An 18138-nucleotide genomic window follows, 5' to 3' on the forward strand; every position below is an offset into this window, starting at 1 on the left:
GATGTGGGTGTTTCTGGCTGGGCCAACATTTGCCCATCCCTAATTCTCCTTGAACTGAGTGGCTTGCTACAGCATTTTGAAGGCAGTTAAGAGTCAATCACATTGTTGTGGGCCTGGAGTCACATGTAGGCCGGACCAGCAGATGTCCTTCTCTAAAGGGCATTAGTGAAACAGATGGGTTTTTGCAACAATCATTTCATGGTCACCATTACAGAGATTAAATTTTCAATTCCAGATTAACTGAATTTAATTTACACCAGTTGTCCTGGCAGGATTTGAACTCTTGTCCCCAGATCATTAGCCTGCACCTCTAGATTACCACTCCAGTGATATTACCACTGTGCCAGCATCTTCCCAGTAGCGCACTCTAGGAACTGTTGCTTTGGTCAAAATCTGTGCAGGAGAAGTCATGGACTCTGTTTATGAAAGCGCTTCATGTGGTCTTAATTGAGAATAAAAAAATCTTTTGTTTTTTAAATTCATTCTGGGGATGTGGGCATCATTGGCAAATCAGACATTTTTGCCTATCCTCAGATACCCTAGAGAAGATGGTGTACTGCTTTCCTTTGAGTTACTGCTCTCTGTGTTGCCGGCACTCACATGTTCGGTTAGAAGTTCCAGAATTTTGACCCAGTGGTGAATAAGTGGTAACATGTGTCTGGACGGTGTTTGTCTTGGAAGGGAGCTTGGAGGTGTTGGTGCTCCCATGAAACCTACTGTCTGCCTCTTTCTAGGAGTTTGTGTCTTTATATGCCCTGTTTGTGAACAGAATTCCCACTCACCTGAAGAAGGGGCTTGGGGCTCCGAAAGCTTGTGTGGTTTTTGCTACCAAATAAACCTGTTGGACTTCAACCTGGTATTGTTAAACTTCTTACTGTGTTTACCCCAGTCCAACGCTGGCATCTCCACATCTTTCTAGGTACACAAGGTTGCAGTTTTAGGATGCTCTGTTAGAAGAAACCTTTGTGGGTTGCTGAAGTGGATCCTGTAGCCAGTACAGTACACACTGCAGCCATGATACACAAATGCAGAAGGAGAGTGGATTGAAAGTAAACATGGAATAATGTTTCAGAGGGTAAATACATTAATAGACAATACAGCTAACTGTTATCTATGCCCCGATGGACTAAGGGAGCATAAAGTATCGTAAGGGAGGCTTGGTAACTTGAACACTGGGAGCTCTTTATTAGAAGTGTGCACTGTTCCACAAACGGATCTCACACTCTCCAACTGAGTGAGGTTAATTGCCCAGGGGTCACCCCTGACCCGCACTCTTAAAGGGCAGTCTGCACCCCAAACCCCAACATATATGCATATATCACACTAACCACCTCAGAAAGATAGGAAAAGGTGAACACCTCAAGGTTAGGTGATTTTGAAGGGTCTTGTGTGACAAATATTTCACATCACTGCTTCTGTCAAAGTTGGTGGTATTTCAAAACAGAAAGTGCTGAAAAGGAACCAACAGCCAGGAAGCAAAAGACAACGTGATTCTCCCAGTCCACTGTTCTAAGTTTGTTAAATCAGTGGAACCCTCAGTGAACCAGTCTGAACATCCATCTTTAGCCATTTCTGCTCTATCTACTAAACTGTAATGAAATTGTAGAATGATACAGCCGAGAAGCAGGCCCTTCTGCCCATAGTGCCAGTGCTGGCTCCCTGCAAGTGCAGTCCAATTAGTCCCATTTCCCTGCTCTAACCCTGCAAACTTTTTTTCTCTTCACATATTTTTCTATTCCTTTTTGAAAGTTATTATTGAATCTGACCTCCTGCCATTGTTTAGTCCCATATGATTTCCGAGCCAGGATGCTTTGAGTCAAACTTCTCATGGGGAAACTTAATTATGATCATATAACATATTTATTGTAACTAATAATAAGGAATATGGGTGTGAAATTCAATGTTGGTGGGGATATAAAGCAGGCGGTATTCAATTTTTTGCGAATTTTATGCTTTGTCCGATGTTAAGTTCCATTGACTTCAAAAGAACTGAATATCCAGAGTGTCATAGAGCAGTCAGAATAATTCCAATGTGCTTGTTGCGTTTCCCAACCCATGTCCACTTTCACCCCATTTTGACTGTACAGTGCTGGTGACGGCTGTTGAATGTTATCAAGCTGCTACCTTTCAAACATTTTTATTTATTTTGACATGAAGAGAGACTTTTATAAGATCCTTTATGCAAGATTTACGGTCAATCTGAAAGTTCATGGAGAAAGTCAGAACTTGTAAACTTTACATGGACCACAGTCTATTGCTGTTCGTTTGAAGTTCTTTAATTTGAATGGTTATATCTTTCAGTTTTGCACTAAAAAAACATCCAGTACTGTTTGATTACAGCCACTTGTTTTGAATTCCTGGCTGGGTATAAAAAAATCGGATTTGACCGTAAACTATTAAACTGTAATAAAATTGGAGAATGATACAGCAGAGAAGCAGGCCCTTCTGCCCATAGTGCCAGTGCTGGCTCCCTACAAGTGCAGTCCAATTAGTCCCATTTCCCTGCTCTAACCCTGCAAAAGTTTTTTCACTTCACATATTTTTCTATTCCTTTTTGAAAGTTATTATTGAATCTGCTTCCACCACCCTTTTAGACAAAGTACTCCAGATCGGAACAACTCACTGTCTAAATTTTCTTGTCCACACCTCATCTTTTGTTTTGAATGAATTACCTTAAATCTGTGGACTATGGTTACCAGCTTTTCTGCCATTAACTGGAAACATTTTTCTTATTTAATCTACCAAACCCTTCATGATTTTCAGCATATCTATCAAACTTTCACTAACCTTCTCTGCTCTAAGGATAACAATAATGGGCCTTCCCTGGAATTGAGGACCATGATGGTGGGAGTACTGCCCACCGAGTACTGCCAACCAGTCAGAGGCAGGCAGTTCCTTATTGCCATCAGTGCCACTGAGAATGGTGGCAACTGCAGGCATGCACCTACCAAATACCGATGATCACTGAGTGACTCCAAACCAAAGACCAATGAGGGGAATGGGGGTTGCAAAGTGTGGTGGGGGGGGGGAGGGGTGTCATAGGCGAGGGAGAAACAGGGGTGTTGGAGGCATGGCCTGGGCCTTTCAGTGGTTCCCATCAGGTGGGTCACTGAGTCGGCACAGAGTGAAATCTATCCTCATATCCTTGTCACCAACCCTTAGCCTCCCCTCTCCTGTGACCCACACCCTGCCACCTCCATTGGACCTGGAGTCCTAATATAATCTTGGGCTTTTCTTAGGTGCACTGCTGCATGAAGAGCTGCCAGCCTTTGATTGGCTGATAGATCTTGGAGGGTGAGACTTACGCTTCTTAAATTATGAAGAAGCCCTGATGGTGGCCACTTATATTAACTGAAAGACACTTCATAGAACCATAGAATGATGAACCATAGAATTCCTACAGTGCAGAAGGAAGCCATTCGGCCCATCGAGTCTGCACTGACCACAATCCCATCCAGGCCTATTCCCATAATCCCATGCATTTACCCTAGCTAGTCCCTCTGACACTAAGGTCAATTTAGCATGGTCAATCCACCTAACCTGCACATCTTTGGACTGTGGAAGGAAACTGGAGCACCTGAAGGAAACCCACGCAGACACGGGGAGAACGTGCAAACTCCACACAGACAGTGACCCGAGCCAGGAATCGAACCCAGGTCCCTGGCGCTGTGAGACAGCAGTGCTAACCACTGTGTCACCGTGCGCACTCGATTCCATTGGCTCTCCCCCACAGAACTGATGGGATTCCCGGCCTGTTCTCTGACCAGTGGGTGAGACCCCTGTCAGTCTGACAATATCCTGGCCATTGCCCATCCTCGCTGTTATCAAAATGAATCACTTCATAATTCACTGCATTCATTTCATTCCCCATTTAACAAAATAAAGAGAGTTTGAGTTGGGTGTGCTTCAAAGAACGGGTTACAATGATAAATCTGAGTGTTAAATAGACAAACTGGTTTGTGAACAATTTTTCTGATTGTGAGGTGTATTTGAGGAAATTAACTCCCCTTCGAATGGTGTTTGAAATTCTTTGTTGTTTCTTCCACAGGAGAGTCGGGGCTGGGAAAGTCCACTTTGGTCAAGAGTCTCTTCCTTACAGATCTTTACAAAGACAGGAAACTTCTCAACGCTGAAGGTAAGAGCTGAGTGGTATTGCTGTGATACATAAAATAGACGTTGCTATGGTGTGGCTGCCATTTTGGACTAAATACATACATTTGCCTTCAGCAAAACACCACCTGAAGATGATGGGTTGTGCGAAGTTCTATCTTATATGCCTGTGCCATTTCTGGTGCCACCCTTCCTGGGGAATGGCTGAGTTATAGAAGAACAGTGTCCTGCAGCTGCTTATTTGATTAATCAGTGCCCACTCCATAAATCTTTAATACCCTGTCCTCTAGTCTGTGGGGCTGATCCAGCCTGCTTGTCTTTCTTTGGGAGTCTTGGCCTGGACCTGTACAATGGTCCCTATTTTTGTTGACTGGAAGAGCTGTATTCCAGCTTTTATCCAAAACACTGGCTTCCTGATGGATCCCAGGCCTTGACTATGAAAACGTCTGGTCTGGGACTGCCGCACCCTCCCCAACAGTCCCCCTCACATCTCCTCACTGCACCTATTTGAAGTAGGGCGGCACTTATGCACTGTTTGGAGGCTTCTGCCAAAATTACACATTTAATAATTGGTTCAGGAAAAGTATAGTGTCAGAGGACTGGAGGATAGCAAACGTTCTACTTATATTAATGATGGGAGACAGAAGACTTGCAGGGAACTATCGACTAGTCAGCTCATTATCAGTAATCTAGAATCTGTAATGAAGAATAAAATAGAAAACTATTTAGGAACTAAAAGTATAATAATGAATTGTTAGCATGGATTTCAAGAGACTCAACTCATTGAATTATTTGAAGAGGCTGGGAATTCTGCAGTAAGTAACTCACCTCCTGACTCCACAAAGCCTATCCATCGCCATCTACAAGGCACAAGTCAGGAGTAGTCTCCATTTCCCTGGCTGAGTGCAGCTCCAACAACACTCAAGAGGCTCGGCATCATCCAGGTCAGAGCAGCCCGTTTGATAGACGCCCCATCCACCACCTTCAACGTTGACTCCCTCCACCATTGACGCACAGTGGCAACAGTGTAACATCTACAAGATGCACTGCAGCAACTCACCAAGGTTCCTTTGACAGCACCTTTCAAACCCATGCTGTCTACCACCTAAAAGGACAAGGGTAACAGATAGAATCATAGAATCCCACAGAACAGAAGGAGGCCATTTGGCTCATCGCGTCTGCACTGCTCATAATCCCACTCAGGCCCTATCCCCATAACCCCATGCATTTACCCTAGCTAGTCCCCCTGACACTAAGGGGCAATTTAGCATGGCCAATCTAACCTGCACATCTTTGGACTGTGGGAGGAAACCGGACCACCTGGAGGAAACCCATGCAGACATGGAGAGAATGTGCAAACTCCACACAGACAATGACCAAGCTGGGAATCAAACCCGGGTCCCTGGTGCTGTGAGGCAGCAGTGCTAACCGTGTATGGAACATCACCATTTGCAAGTGCCCCTCCAAGCCACACTGACTTGAAAATGTATCACCATTCCTTCACTGTCGCTGGCTCAAAATCCTGGAATTCCTTCCCTAAGCATTGTGGGTGTACCTAGACTACAGTTCAAGAAGGCAGCTCACCACCATTTTCTCAAGAGAAAATGAGGATGGGCAATAAATGCTAGTCTAGACAGTGATGCCCACCTACATAAATATAAAAAGAGAATAAATAAATGAACAGAGAGAATAACATAGTAGATGTAATTTATCTAGATTTGCAAGACACCTTGGATAAGATGCCACATAATAATCTAATTAATAAGGTTAGTGTATGCAGAGTTGAGGAACAGGCACGTGAATGGATTGCTATCTAGTTACAGCCAGAAAGCAGAGCTTTGGGGTAAAGTGGAAGAAATGGGGTCCTGCACATATCAGTGCTGGGACTCAGCTACTCACAATTTTTATTAACGTTTTAGACTTTGGAACCACAAACACAATTTTTAACTTTGCAGATTGCAACAAATAGGGGGAGAGAGAATAGTCAGCACTGAGGAGGTCTGCAAAAAAGATATTTTTTAAAATAATAAGCTTTAAGAATGGGCATATGATTGGCAACTGAATTTCAACACAGATAATTGTGAGACATTAAACTTTGGTGAGAAAAACAGGAAGTCACATTTTACTTGGGAATTAAGAATTTAAATGGGGTAGAAAAACAAAGGGATTTGGGAGTGCAAATACACCAATCACAAAGTAGCGACATCAATGAACAAGGGTTTAAAAAGGCAATGCAAACACAGGGTTTATTTCTAGATGGAGAGAGGGATTGATTTAAAAAGTACAGATATGTGCTACAGTTGTATCAAATCTTGGTTAGAAAACACTTGAAGTACCGTGTACAGTTCTGAATGACATATTATAAAAAGAATATAGAGGGGCCGGACAGAGTACAGAAATGGTTCACGAGGGTCATAACAGAAAACAGAATGCTCAGGAGTGACATGATTAAGGTCTTTAAAATTATGAAAGGATTTGATGGAGTAGTGTAAAGACTCAGGAAGCCCAACTGGAAGGGAAATTAGTTCATTACAAAATGCAAAGTAAACCCACTACCGTGGTGTACACACACTCGTCCCTGCTTGGGACTGCAGGGCCTGCTTTATATAAGGCTCCGGTAATGAGTTTCAGCTGGGCAGGCCACTGCCTGTTACCAGGGGAACTCCCACTCAATGAGCCCCACAGGGAGATCAATCTGTGATTCCCTGTGCACCTCATGGGGGTTATCACAAGTAGACACAGAGAGGATGTTTCCACTTGTGGGGAAGAACAAAACCAGAGGCCATCAATCTACAATAGTCACTATGAAATCTAATAGCAAATTCAGAAGAAATGTCAGTACCCACACAGTGGTGAGAAGGTGACATTTTCTACCAGAGTTGAAGTGAATGATATGGATACATTTAAGGGGAGGTAGCAGAAGGCAGTAGTGGGCTATGTTGATAGAATCACAAAATGGTTGTAGGAGGCCATTCAGCCTATCATGTATGCTAGCTATCTATAAGAGCCACTCAGCTAGTCCCAATCCATTGCCATTTTCCCATAGCCCTTTTATCTTCAGATAATTATTCAATTTCTTTTGAAAGCCACACTTGAACCTGCTTACACCACACCCTAAGGCAATGTATTCCAGATTCTCGACACTTAAGATTTTTCCTCATGTCACCATTGCTTCCTTTGCCAATCATCTTAAATGTGTGTGCCCTCAGCACTTCCGCCAATAGGGATGGTTTCTCCCTATCTACTCTCTCCAGCTCCCTTGTGGTTTTGAACACCTTTATCCAGTCTCCTCTTAAATTTCTCTTCACTCAAGAGAACAGATCTTCTCCAATCTATCCATGTAACTGAAATCTCTCATTCCAGAACCATTCCCATTTACTAGATGAGGATGGATGGGAGGATTCTTAAATGGGGCACAAACATTGACATGGATTTGTTGGGCTGAATGGCTTGTTTCAATGCTGCATTTTCTCTGTAATAGAAACCTCCTGCTAAACAGATGTAAAATATTCTGGATGCTGGAACGCTGAAATAAAAATGAAGTATTCAGCAGATCAGACAGCGGATGGGATTTTCCGGCCGCGTTCGCCCCAAAGCCGGAAGATCCTGCCCAAGGTCACCGGACCTTTGCGTGGTCCACGGTTCCCACTGCTACAATTCCTGTGGCGGGTGAGATGGGAAAATTCTGCCCAGCACCTATGATGAAAGAAACAGATAAAGGCGCATGCTAATGATGTTAGAGATGAATGGATTTTCACCAAGTATCTGCTTTTGTTCTGTTCCTCACCAGACTTTCCACAATGTCTTTTTTAATATATATTCACTTCTATCTGCTCTGGAGACATTTTTTTTTGTTTCTTTCCCTTTTCATTATCAGCTCATTTTGCTTTGCACCGTCACCATTTATGTCATTTAATCATGCCTGCCCTCCACCCTATTGCAGGCTTCTAGGTTTTGTTTCTTTCTTTCCCTCCCATTTCACTAGCTACGTATTTCCTTTATAGCTGTTCATTTCTAGCATCTTCCAGTTCTGATGAAAGGTCGTTGACCTGACCCGCAGCTTCCTAATCTAACACACCTGCATGTGAAGGCAGACACAAACCCTGTTGGCCTTGTTTCTGTGGTGGGTTGATCCAGCATTTCCTGAGATACACACATACATCTCATGGCAATACGTTACCCTGCCGTAATACAGGAAGTTAGCATCTAATGAAAGAACAACCTTCACTTCCTGGGTTAAAGGTTAGAACAGACTAATCAGCCATTTCTGATTCATTGAGATTAGAAAATATAGATATTGCACTGAGAAATGGGGTGAGAGATGGGAAGAGTATTATGTTTCACTAGGTTTACAGGAGCTTTTTGCTCACGTTTTCCCCAACCTTCTTACAGAAAGAATCAGCCAAACAGTGGAGATAATAAAACACACGGTGGACATTGAAGAGAAAGGTGTCAAACTTAAATTGACGATAGTTGACACGCCTGGATTTGGGGATGCGGTGAACAACATACAAAGGTGTGTACAAATGCAACATCACTGAGGATTAGGTTATTATGGAGACGTTAACAGAGAATTCCATCACTGAGTGAATTGATTAACATGGAGGTGTGAATAGATTCCTAAAATCTCTAAGAATCCAGTTACTATAAATTAGTATAAATATGACCACAGTACAAAGTTAGGTGACACTGTATAAGATGGGAGCAGGAAGTTGTAAAGGGACATTGATGTTAATTGTATATTGTATTTAACTGATGCAAATGATGAATATGACTTGTGCCCTTATTAAAAAGCAACAGACTGAAACTGTGGTTGTAGGGTAAGGAGATGCATGTTTGCAATTGTATATCGCCGGAAATAAATGCTTCTGAAAGTATGTAAAAATTGGCTCCAGTTCTATCCTTCACCACCTGGCTTTCTGCATTACAACAATTGATAAATTAAATAAGTAAACAAAACGGTGGCATTTTTTAAAGGTTTTTTGAATGCAATGTGGGAAAGTGTGACATCATCCACTTTGAACTTTATGATGAGATCAGAATATTTTCTAAGTGACAGGAAACTAGGAATTGTGAATGACGAGAGAGATTCAGGATTCCAAATAGAGAAATCACGAAAAAACTTGTGAACAGGTACAAAGGTAATAGATTATTGGCATTTATAGCAAGAAGGATGAAAGACATAGGGCTTGAAGCTCTCCAGAGCTCTAATTAGATTCAGGTTACAGTGCGATGGTCAGTTGGGTGGTACATTGGTTAGCTCTGCTGCCTCACAGCGCCAGGGACCCGATTCAATTCCTGCCTTGAGTGATTGTCTGTGTGGAATTTGCATGTCTCCCTGTGTCCGCATGGGTTTCCTCTGGGTTCTCTGATTTCCAACCACACTCCAAAGAGGTGCAGGTTAAGTTGATTGGCCATGGTAAATTGCGCCTTAGTGTCAGGGTGACGAGCAGGGTAAATATGTGGGGTTAGGGGGATATGACTTGGGTGGGATTGTTGTCAGTGCAGACTCGATGGGCCAAATGGCTTCCTTCTGCACTGCAGGGATTCTATGGTTTTCAAACCACAACCTCGGGAAGGATGTATTAGTCTTGGAGAGGGTGCATAGCAGATTCATCAGAATGGTACCATGACTAAAATGGATAAATGATGAGGACAGGATGGATGGATTAGGCATGTATGCCCCGCAATACAGTCGAATAAGAGATGATCTAATTGAGGAAATTTAATTAAAGGTGGGCAAAGAGAAACTCTTTCCTCTGGTGGGTGACTCCCAAAATGAGGAGGCATAGTCTCAAGTTTGGAGCTGCCCATTCAGGGGCGATGTGAGGAAACATTTTTTCACACAAAGGATAGTGAAAAGCCTGGAAACCAGATAAAGACGGCACAGGCAGCAAGGTAGCACAGTGGTTAGCCAGCACCAAGGACCTGTGTTCAATTCCCGGCTTGGGTCACTGTCTGTGTGGATTCTGCACGTTTTTCCCATGTCTGCGTGGGTTTCCTCTGGAGCTCCGGTTTCCTCCCACAGTCCAAACATGTGCACATTAGGTGGATTGGCCATGCTAAATTCTCCCTCAGTGTACCCGAACAGGTGCCAGAGTGTGGTGACTAGGGGATTTTCACAGTAACTTCATTGCAGTGTTAATATAAGACTACTTGTGAATAATAAATAAACTTTAACTTTAGTATGGCAGATTTCCTTCCCTAAAAGACATTAGTGAACCAGATGGGTTTTTCGGACAATCGACAATGTCTTCATAGTCTTCAGTAGATTCTTAATTCCAGATTTGTTTTATTGAATTCAAATTGCACCATCTTCCGTTGCAGGATTCGAAGCTGGATCCCCAAAACATTAGCTGAGTTTCTGGATTAATAGTCTAGCAGTAAAACCAGTAGGCTATCAGCTCAAATATTTTATTTCAAAACTAAAATTGATCGATTTTTGTTAGACAAAGGTGCTGAGGGTTATCGAGCCAAGGCGCTTGGATCAATTTAATACACAGACCAGCCATGATCTAAATGAATGGCTTGATGGGCTGAATGGTCTACTCCTGTGTTAAATACTATTTATAGAGCACATATTTGGCCCAATGGGTCTGTTCTGGTGTTTATGCTCCACACGAGCCTTTCCCACTTCATTTGAATCTATTACCATTTCCTTTTTATTTCTTCCTCCTTCAAGTACTTGGCTTACTTCCCCCTTAAATGCATCTATGACATTTGTCTCAATTATTCTGTACGGTAGCAAAATTCACATTCTAACTGTTCTCCAACAATATTTCTCTTGAATTCTTCATTGGATTTATTAATTATTAGAATTAATCATTAAGAATAGATACAATGTTGCTGGAGTATGGTGAATGTAGAGATATATTTGAGCATTGCTAAAAAAACACACGGAGCATGCTGGCTAAGCTTTTCATCTTGGACTCATCAGGTTAGATCACAAGATTACTCACTGTAAAGGGAACAATTTATATTGCATGAGAAGAGAGTGCTGGTTGTTTGGCAAGTGCATTCTGATTGGTCGAGGCAGTGACATTGATAATGCCATAGGGAACAGCAAACTACCAGGCTATTGTTCAAATTCAAACCAGGCAGGTCAACTCTGATCAAGGCATCACCGTGGGGAATGAACCAGTGAATGGCTGACCCCCCAGCCTTTTGTTTGGTTGAAAACAGCACAATGCGTAGACATGCTCCTTCTGTCTCCAAAGGACAAAGCCCGACATATGAATATATGTGGCTTCTAGCATGTGTAAGTGAGCCACCCTGAGAGCCTGACTGATGATATATAGCGATATACATTGGCAGTACATAAGCCAGGTTTTCATATTTATATCAGGATTTATACAAGAAGTGTCACCGATATATATCAGCATTCTATGTTTGAAATGTCCATATGGAATATGAATAAAGAAACTCAGGTCACAGCTTGTTCTATTTATGGAACTCGTGTGCACAAAAATTATGCACCTCAAACTCTGTGCTGTAAATAGTATCCATCATTCACTTACATAAAAAGGAGTAGGAACAGTCCATTCATCCATATATGCAGGGGGGAGCTGGACAATATGATTTTAGAATTAGAAGTTCTGAAGCATGAACTAACTTTTTTTCATTTGGCAGCTCCGGGGTCTTTACAGTTTCTCTTGGTTCACCATTTAAAAAAAAAGTTTTAGTGCATATCATGTGATGCTAACACACATTCCAAAAAGAGTCATGTTAGTATTGTGCTATTAAAACAGGCACTGGTTAAAGAAAATTAAAAATTGTAAATGCCCCAGTGTCATCAAACAAAAGTGCTCCTTTTTAGCTGGGCACAAATTGTAAAGCCCAAAACGTAGTAAAAATAAAAAGAATTTAAAATTGAACTGATAATATTACTTCCTGTGTTTACCACAGGCTCTAGTCCCTGTGGTCTCTGCCAGTTACAATAGACCTCAGCTCTCTTTCCAGGGCCATCAGGTGACCGTACAACCACAAACCTATGTTTTGTTTCTTTCTGTAGACAGTTGCCATTCAGTGTCTTGTTTGCCTACTGGCTCGAGACACAAATGGGTTATATAGGGTAGGATTTTTGTTCCAATATGGAGTGGGAATGGAGGCAGACAGACGCAGAATTTCCTGATGCAATCTGGCATGCCAGTCCCCTATCACAGTTCCAACACTCAGCCACTTTCCTGACGATTGGATTGGACATGGAGAGGCCACCCAAAATTGGTGATGGGTAGTATATTAAAAGGGTATTCCATTGATCAGAGGGCTACAGATGCCTGGTGTCTGATCAGCGGGGCCATCACTCCAGGATCACTTAGAACACCACCCTAGCAGCCAGAACACTGCATCAGCTGCAGATCACTCAGTAGAGAGATTCTTCTTCCACAATGGCGGCTGGCAGCAGTGGTCATTTTTAGTTTCAAATATTTAAAAAGTGCGGAGGGGGCCTCAAGATGGAAATGCCGTTTCTCTCCCTTACCCACAATGGCAGGCTGCAGTGCCTCAGTGCAGGAGGGCCTCCTATTATACCCCAGCTTTGAGAATCTGCCAGCTCTCCTGAACCGGATGGGAAGCGCACCCTCTGGCTGCAAATTGGCCAATTTTGCAAAAATCACTCAGGGGTTGCTGCTCCTGACGTGGGTCAGGACTTGCATTTGACACCAACATTGGTGTCCTGGCTCCAAATGGGAAACACTGCCCATTGCCTGGTTGCTCAAAGAGGTGGTGGGAAATCGGGAATGGAGGACAATGAGTGAGGCAGGAACACAGGTGCCACAGCACTCCTGGGAGATCGACGAGCGATAGATGAGTCCAGATAGAATAATCATGCACATGCCCTGGGCAGAGAAGGCTTGATGGAACAAATGGTTTAGACCTGCTCTATACTCTATTGAGTTCCTAAATATAGCTACATTGGCTGCAGTGCTACATGCGAGAACGTAACAAAGATTGCTGAATCAAGTAGATGGCGGGACAAATTTGGAAGGAATGGGCTCTGTGGGCTGAATGGCCTCATCATCTTCTTTTGCTTTCCTACATTCTTAAAGCGATCTCAGATTGACCAGGGGCAGTGCACATTACAACTGTGATGCAACTTTGCTGACTATTGCAGGCTTACTTAGCCAATAAAAGACCCAAAGCATGAGAACTCTTTGATTACAGCCTCTCCTCTCTCTCTTCTGTTGCAGCTGGAAGCCCATAGCCGATTACATCGACCAACAGTTTGAACAGTATTTCCGAGATGAAAGTGGCCTGAACAGGAAGAACATTCAGGATAACCGAGTGCACTGTTGCCTGTATTTTATCTCTCCTTATGGACACGGGTAAGAGGAAGAGTTGGACTGAGGGGTAATTGTATCATTTTTCTATTGGTTCTTCCTGTCACTGAATATGTTAACTAGAGGTAGGAGCATAATAATGCTGTTATAGGATGTAGCAAGAGGACACATCTGGATCTGATTGTGAACATATTCCTATCAGCCCGAGAGATGCCTGGACCTAATGTTAATTTAGGGGTTGATACTCCTCGCTGTAGGAGCCATGATTGGCAGAACAGAGAATCATAGAATCCATACAGTGCAGAAGGAGGTCATTCAGCCCACCAAGCCTTCATCGACAACAATCCCACCCAGGCCCTAACCCCATACATTTACCCTGCTAATCCCCCCTGACACTAGGGGACAATTTTAGCATGATCACTCTACCTATCTTAGGAGTGTGGGAGGAAACCGGAGCACCTGGAGGAAACCCACGCAGACAACGTGAAACTCTGCACAGTCACCCATGGCTGGAATTGAACCCGAGTCCCTGGCGCTGTGAGGCAGCCCGCTAACCACTGTGCCACCATGTCGCCATAGTGAACTCTGTGCTCCGTTTGTTCTTTAAGCACTGAGGGGCATTAGGAGAAGGTTGAGTTTCTCTTGGTGAGTGAGACAAACAGATTTATTTTTCATTCCTTCATGAGATGTGGGTTTCACTGGCTACGCCAGTATTTTTATTGCTGGTCCCCAATTGCCTCTGAGATGATGGTGGTGAGCCACTTTTTGATCTGCTGCTGTCCATACATTTCTGTATGTCTTGGGGCCCTTTTAAAATTTGATGATCCCAGCTTGCAGAAGAGTGTTGTACTGCTTCAACCTGTTTGGATACATTTTAGGCTGCGTACATGGAATTGGGAGTCTGGTTCTGTGATTGATTTGATTTGCCTGGGGAGAGGGTTTCTACTACTCTGACATTGGATGGTGCTGGGCTTGTCTTACAGGGTGGCACAGTGGTTAGCACTGCTGCCTCACAGCACCAGGGACCCAGGTTCGATTCCTGGCTTAGGTCACTGTCTCAGCGGAGTTTGCACTTTCTCCCCGTGTCTGCATGAGTTTCCTCTGGTTTCCTCCCACAGTCCGAAAGACGGGCTGTTTAGGTGCATTGGCCATACTAAATTCTCCCTCAGTGCACCCAAACAGGCGCCGGAGTGTGGCGACTAGGAGATTTTCACAGTAACTTCATTGCAGTGTTAATGTAAGCCTACTCGTGACACTAATAAATAAACTTAGGTGTAAAGTGGGGGCCTGAGGATCCATTGTGGTAGGTGGAATGCACACACTTATTCCACACTGAAAGTGCTTGACAATCATGTGGTTAAAGTTCCTCTAGAAACACCGCATGCGAGCAGCAGAAACAGGCGTTTGGTTCTATGCTTGGGGTGGTAGTGGGTTGATCAGATGCCTTTTTGAGATACCCTTAATTGAGCAGGAATTTGCAGACAAATAAAGGGGACTACTCGAGGCTGCCATTGGAAAACTAAATTTGTACATATTTACTTAGTTTATTGTGGAGCCAGGAGGAAGAGCAGTGCTCTTCCAAGCGCCACATTAAATCCACTGCTGACCAACTCTCATTTGCATCAGGGTGTGATCTAACCATGCTCTGGGTGCAATTTGTATTTCTGTATGGAGGGGTGATTAATTTTTAGGGGCGATTTGTTTTTCCGTGCATGAAGGGAGGGTGATTTATCTCTGGGAGGAACTGTTTCTGTGTCTGTGGGGAAGGGTGATTTATCTCTGGGAGGATCTGTTTCACTGACTGCAGGAAAGGGTGAGTTATTTCTAAGGTGATCTGTTTCTCTGTGTGTGGGGAAGGGTGATTTATCTCTCGGACGAGTTTCCCTTTATCTGAAGGTATAACGTGCCTGTCTCGGGAGTAATTTATTCCCTCTGTTTGGGTTAAGGTTGCGGCCGCTGGACACAGAGTTCATGAAGGCATTACACCAGAAAGTGAACATTGTGCCAGTGATTGCGAAAGCCGACTCACTCACACCTATTGAGGTGAAGAAACTCAAAGAGAGGGTGAGAAACATCATTCATAAAATAACAGTTGTGAGCTAAATACAAGAATGTTAAATTCAGTCCTGTCAATATTATTGGCCTTATTTTAATAGCCAGGGAAATGTGTCAGGAACCATGAGACACATATAACTGTAAACCAAAATAGTGTTGTTAATGGACCATGTTTTTCGATTTAATGACAAGTTCAAAATGTTGACTGATCAGGATTGAACAGCGTTCATTCATTGAGTAGATGCAATCTGCAGTACAGCCTGTATTAATGCTGATGGAGAATTGGTCTTTCCTGTATCTGCTCTGTATGCACTCTGCAATGCATAATCTGCAGTGTTGTCACATTTGTGCCAGTTTGGTCACCTATGGCAAGCTCACCTTCTATTCTTCACCTCCCTTTTCTTTTATCTTGATGTTCTCATTTATCATGAGGCCAATTACTAAGTGTATGCCAATGACACAAAGCGTCATCTCGAGGCAATGGCACAGTGGAACTATCACTGGACCAGCAATCCAGAGACCAAGGGTAATGCCCTTGGAATCTGGGTTCCAATCCTACCATGGTGAAATGTGAATTTAATAAAAATCTGGAATTAGAAGTCTAATGATGAAACCATTGTTGATTGTCATAAAAACCCATCTGGTTCACGAATGTCCTTTAGGGAAGGAAATCTGCCTGGTTTAGCCTACATGTGACTTCAGACCCACAGCAATGTGGTTGATTAGGGATGGACAATAAATGCTGGCCCAGCCAACGATGGCCACATCCTGTAAAAATTAATTTAAAAATATTACTCTCGACTCCATGACTGCTTGCTATACAATTTGACTGCCTGTCCAGCATCCCAATTGTGGAGAGCAAAGAAGTTTTTTCATCTTAACATCAGTAAGATCATGTCTTTCTTTTATTTTAATTAATTCTCAAAATGTGTGTGTTGCTGATAAGGGCAGTGTTGATTGCCCATCTCTAGTTGCCCTGAGGTTTGATGCTGTTTGTTAGATTATTTTAGAGAGCAGTTAATAGTAAACCACATTAACTGCTTCTGGAATCTCATATGGACCTGACCCCCCTAAAGGACATCTGTGAGCCAGATGTTGTTTTCACAATCCGACCAGTTTCATTTTTACTGATGCTAGCTTTTTATTGCTAGAATTATTTTCAAAGTTAATTTGTGATGGGACTTAAACTCAAATTGTCTGGATTATTAGTCCAGAAGTGAACATTAGTCCAATCGTGTAACCTCAATGCTACCATATCCTTTTTGGCTTAGGTGAAAAGCTTTATTCCCTAGCATTCAGTTCCATGTTTCCCATTGGCTTTTTGCTCGAGCTGTACTCAGTGGTACCGGCTTTGGCCCTTCAATGCTCACATCCTATCCATCATCATGTTTGACTGTTTTTGCCTGTATGTGTGTATTGGCTGCTACTTCTCCCTCCCTCATTATAGAATCCCTACAGTGCAGAAGGAGGCCATCTGGCCCATTGAGTCTGCACCGACCACAATCCCACCCAGGCCCTATTCCCGTAACCCCACATATTTACCCTTCTAATCCCCCTGACACTAAGGTCAATTTAGCATGGCCAAATAACCTAACCCACACACCTTTGAACTTAAGAACTAGGAGCAGGAGTAGGCCATCTGGCTCGTCGAGTCTGCTCCGCCATTCAATAAGATCATGCCTGATCTTTTCGTGGACTCAGTTCCACTTACCCGCCCGCTCACCATAGCCCTTAATTCCTTTACTGTTCAAAAATTTATCTATCCTTGCCTTAAAAACATTCAATGAGGTAGCTCAACTGCTTCACTGGGCAGGGAATTCCACAGATTCACAACCCTTTGTGTGAAGACGTTCCTCCTCAACTTAGTTCTAAATCTGCTCCCCCTTATTTTGAGGCCAAGTCCCCTAGTTCTAGTTTCATCCGCCAACCTCCCTGCTTCTACCTTATCTATTCCAATCATAATCTTATATGTTTCTATAAGGTTTCCCCTCATTCTTCTGAATTCCAATGAGTATAGCCCCAGTCTACTCAGCCTCTCCTCATAAGCCAACCATCTGAACTCCGGAATCAACCTAGTGAGTCTCCTCTGTACCCCTCCAGTGCCAGTATATCGTTTCTCAAGTAAGGAGACCAAAACTGTATACAGTACTCCAGGTGTGGCCTCACCAGCACCTTATACAGCTGCAACATAACCTCGCTGTTTTTAAACTCCATCCCTCTAGCAATGAAGGACAAAATTCCATTTGCCTTCTTAATTACCTGCTGCACCTGCAAACCAACTCCTTGAGATTCCGGCACAAGGACACTCAGGTCCCTCTGCACAGCAGCATGCTGCAATTTTTTACCATTTAAATAATAGTCCATTTTGCTGTTATTCCCACCAAAATGGATGACCTCACATTTAACAACATTGTACTCCATCTGCCAGACCCTCGCCCACTCACTTAGACTATCTGTATCCCTTTGCAGACTTTCAGCATCCTCTGCACACTTTGCTCTGCCACTCATCTTAGTGTCGTCTGTGAATTTTGACACACTGCGCTTGGTCCCCAACTCCAAATCATCGATGTAAATCATAAGCAATTGCGGTCCCAACACTGATCCCTGAGGCACACCGCTAGTCACTGATCCCCAACCAGAAAAACACCCATTTACCCCCATTCTTTGCTTTCTGTTAGTTAACCAATCCTCTATC

The 18138-nt window shown here is 43.3% G+C and overlaps 1 protein-coding gene across 3 annotated transcripts in view; it reads left to right on the forward strand.

The window, feature by feature from the left end:
* Positions 1–18138, forward strand: part of septin5a (septin 5a) — a 150530-nt gene that overhangs the window by 112301 nt on the left and 20091 nt on the right. For all 3 annotated transcript variants that reach the window (XM_078226859.1, XM_078226860.1, XM_078226858.1), the window contains 4 exons: positions 4049–4135; positions 8503–8626; positions 13299–13433; positions 15335–15452. In XM_078226859.1, the coding sequence (XP_078082985.1) occupies positions 4049–4135; positions 8503–8626; positions 13299–13433; positions 15335–15452 (464 nt within the window). The remainder of the gene's footprint in view (positions 1–4048; positions 4136–8502; positions 8627–13298; positions 13434–15334; positions 15453–18138) is intronic.

Source organism: Mustelus asterias, chromosome 13 (assembly GCF_964213995.1).
Source record: "Mustelus asterias chromosome 13, sMusAst1.hap1.1, whole genome shotgun sequence".
NCBI lineage: Eukaryota > Metazoa > Chordata > Chondrichthyes > Carcharhiniformes > Triakidae > Mustelus > Mustelus asterias.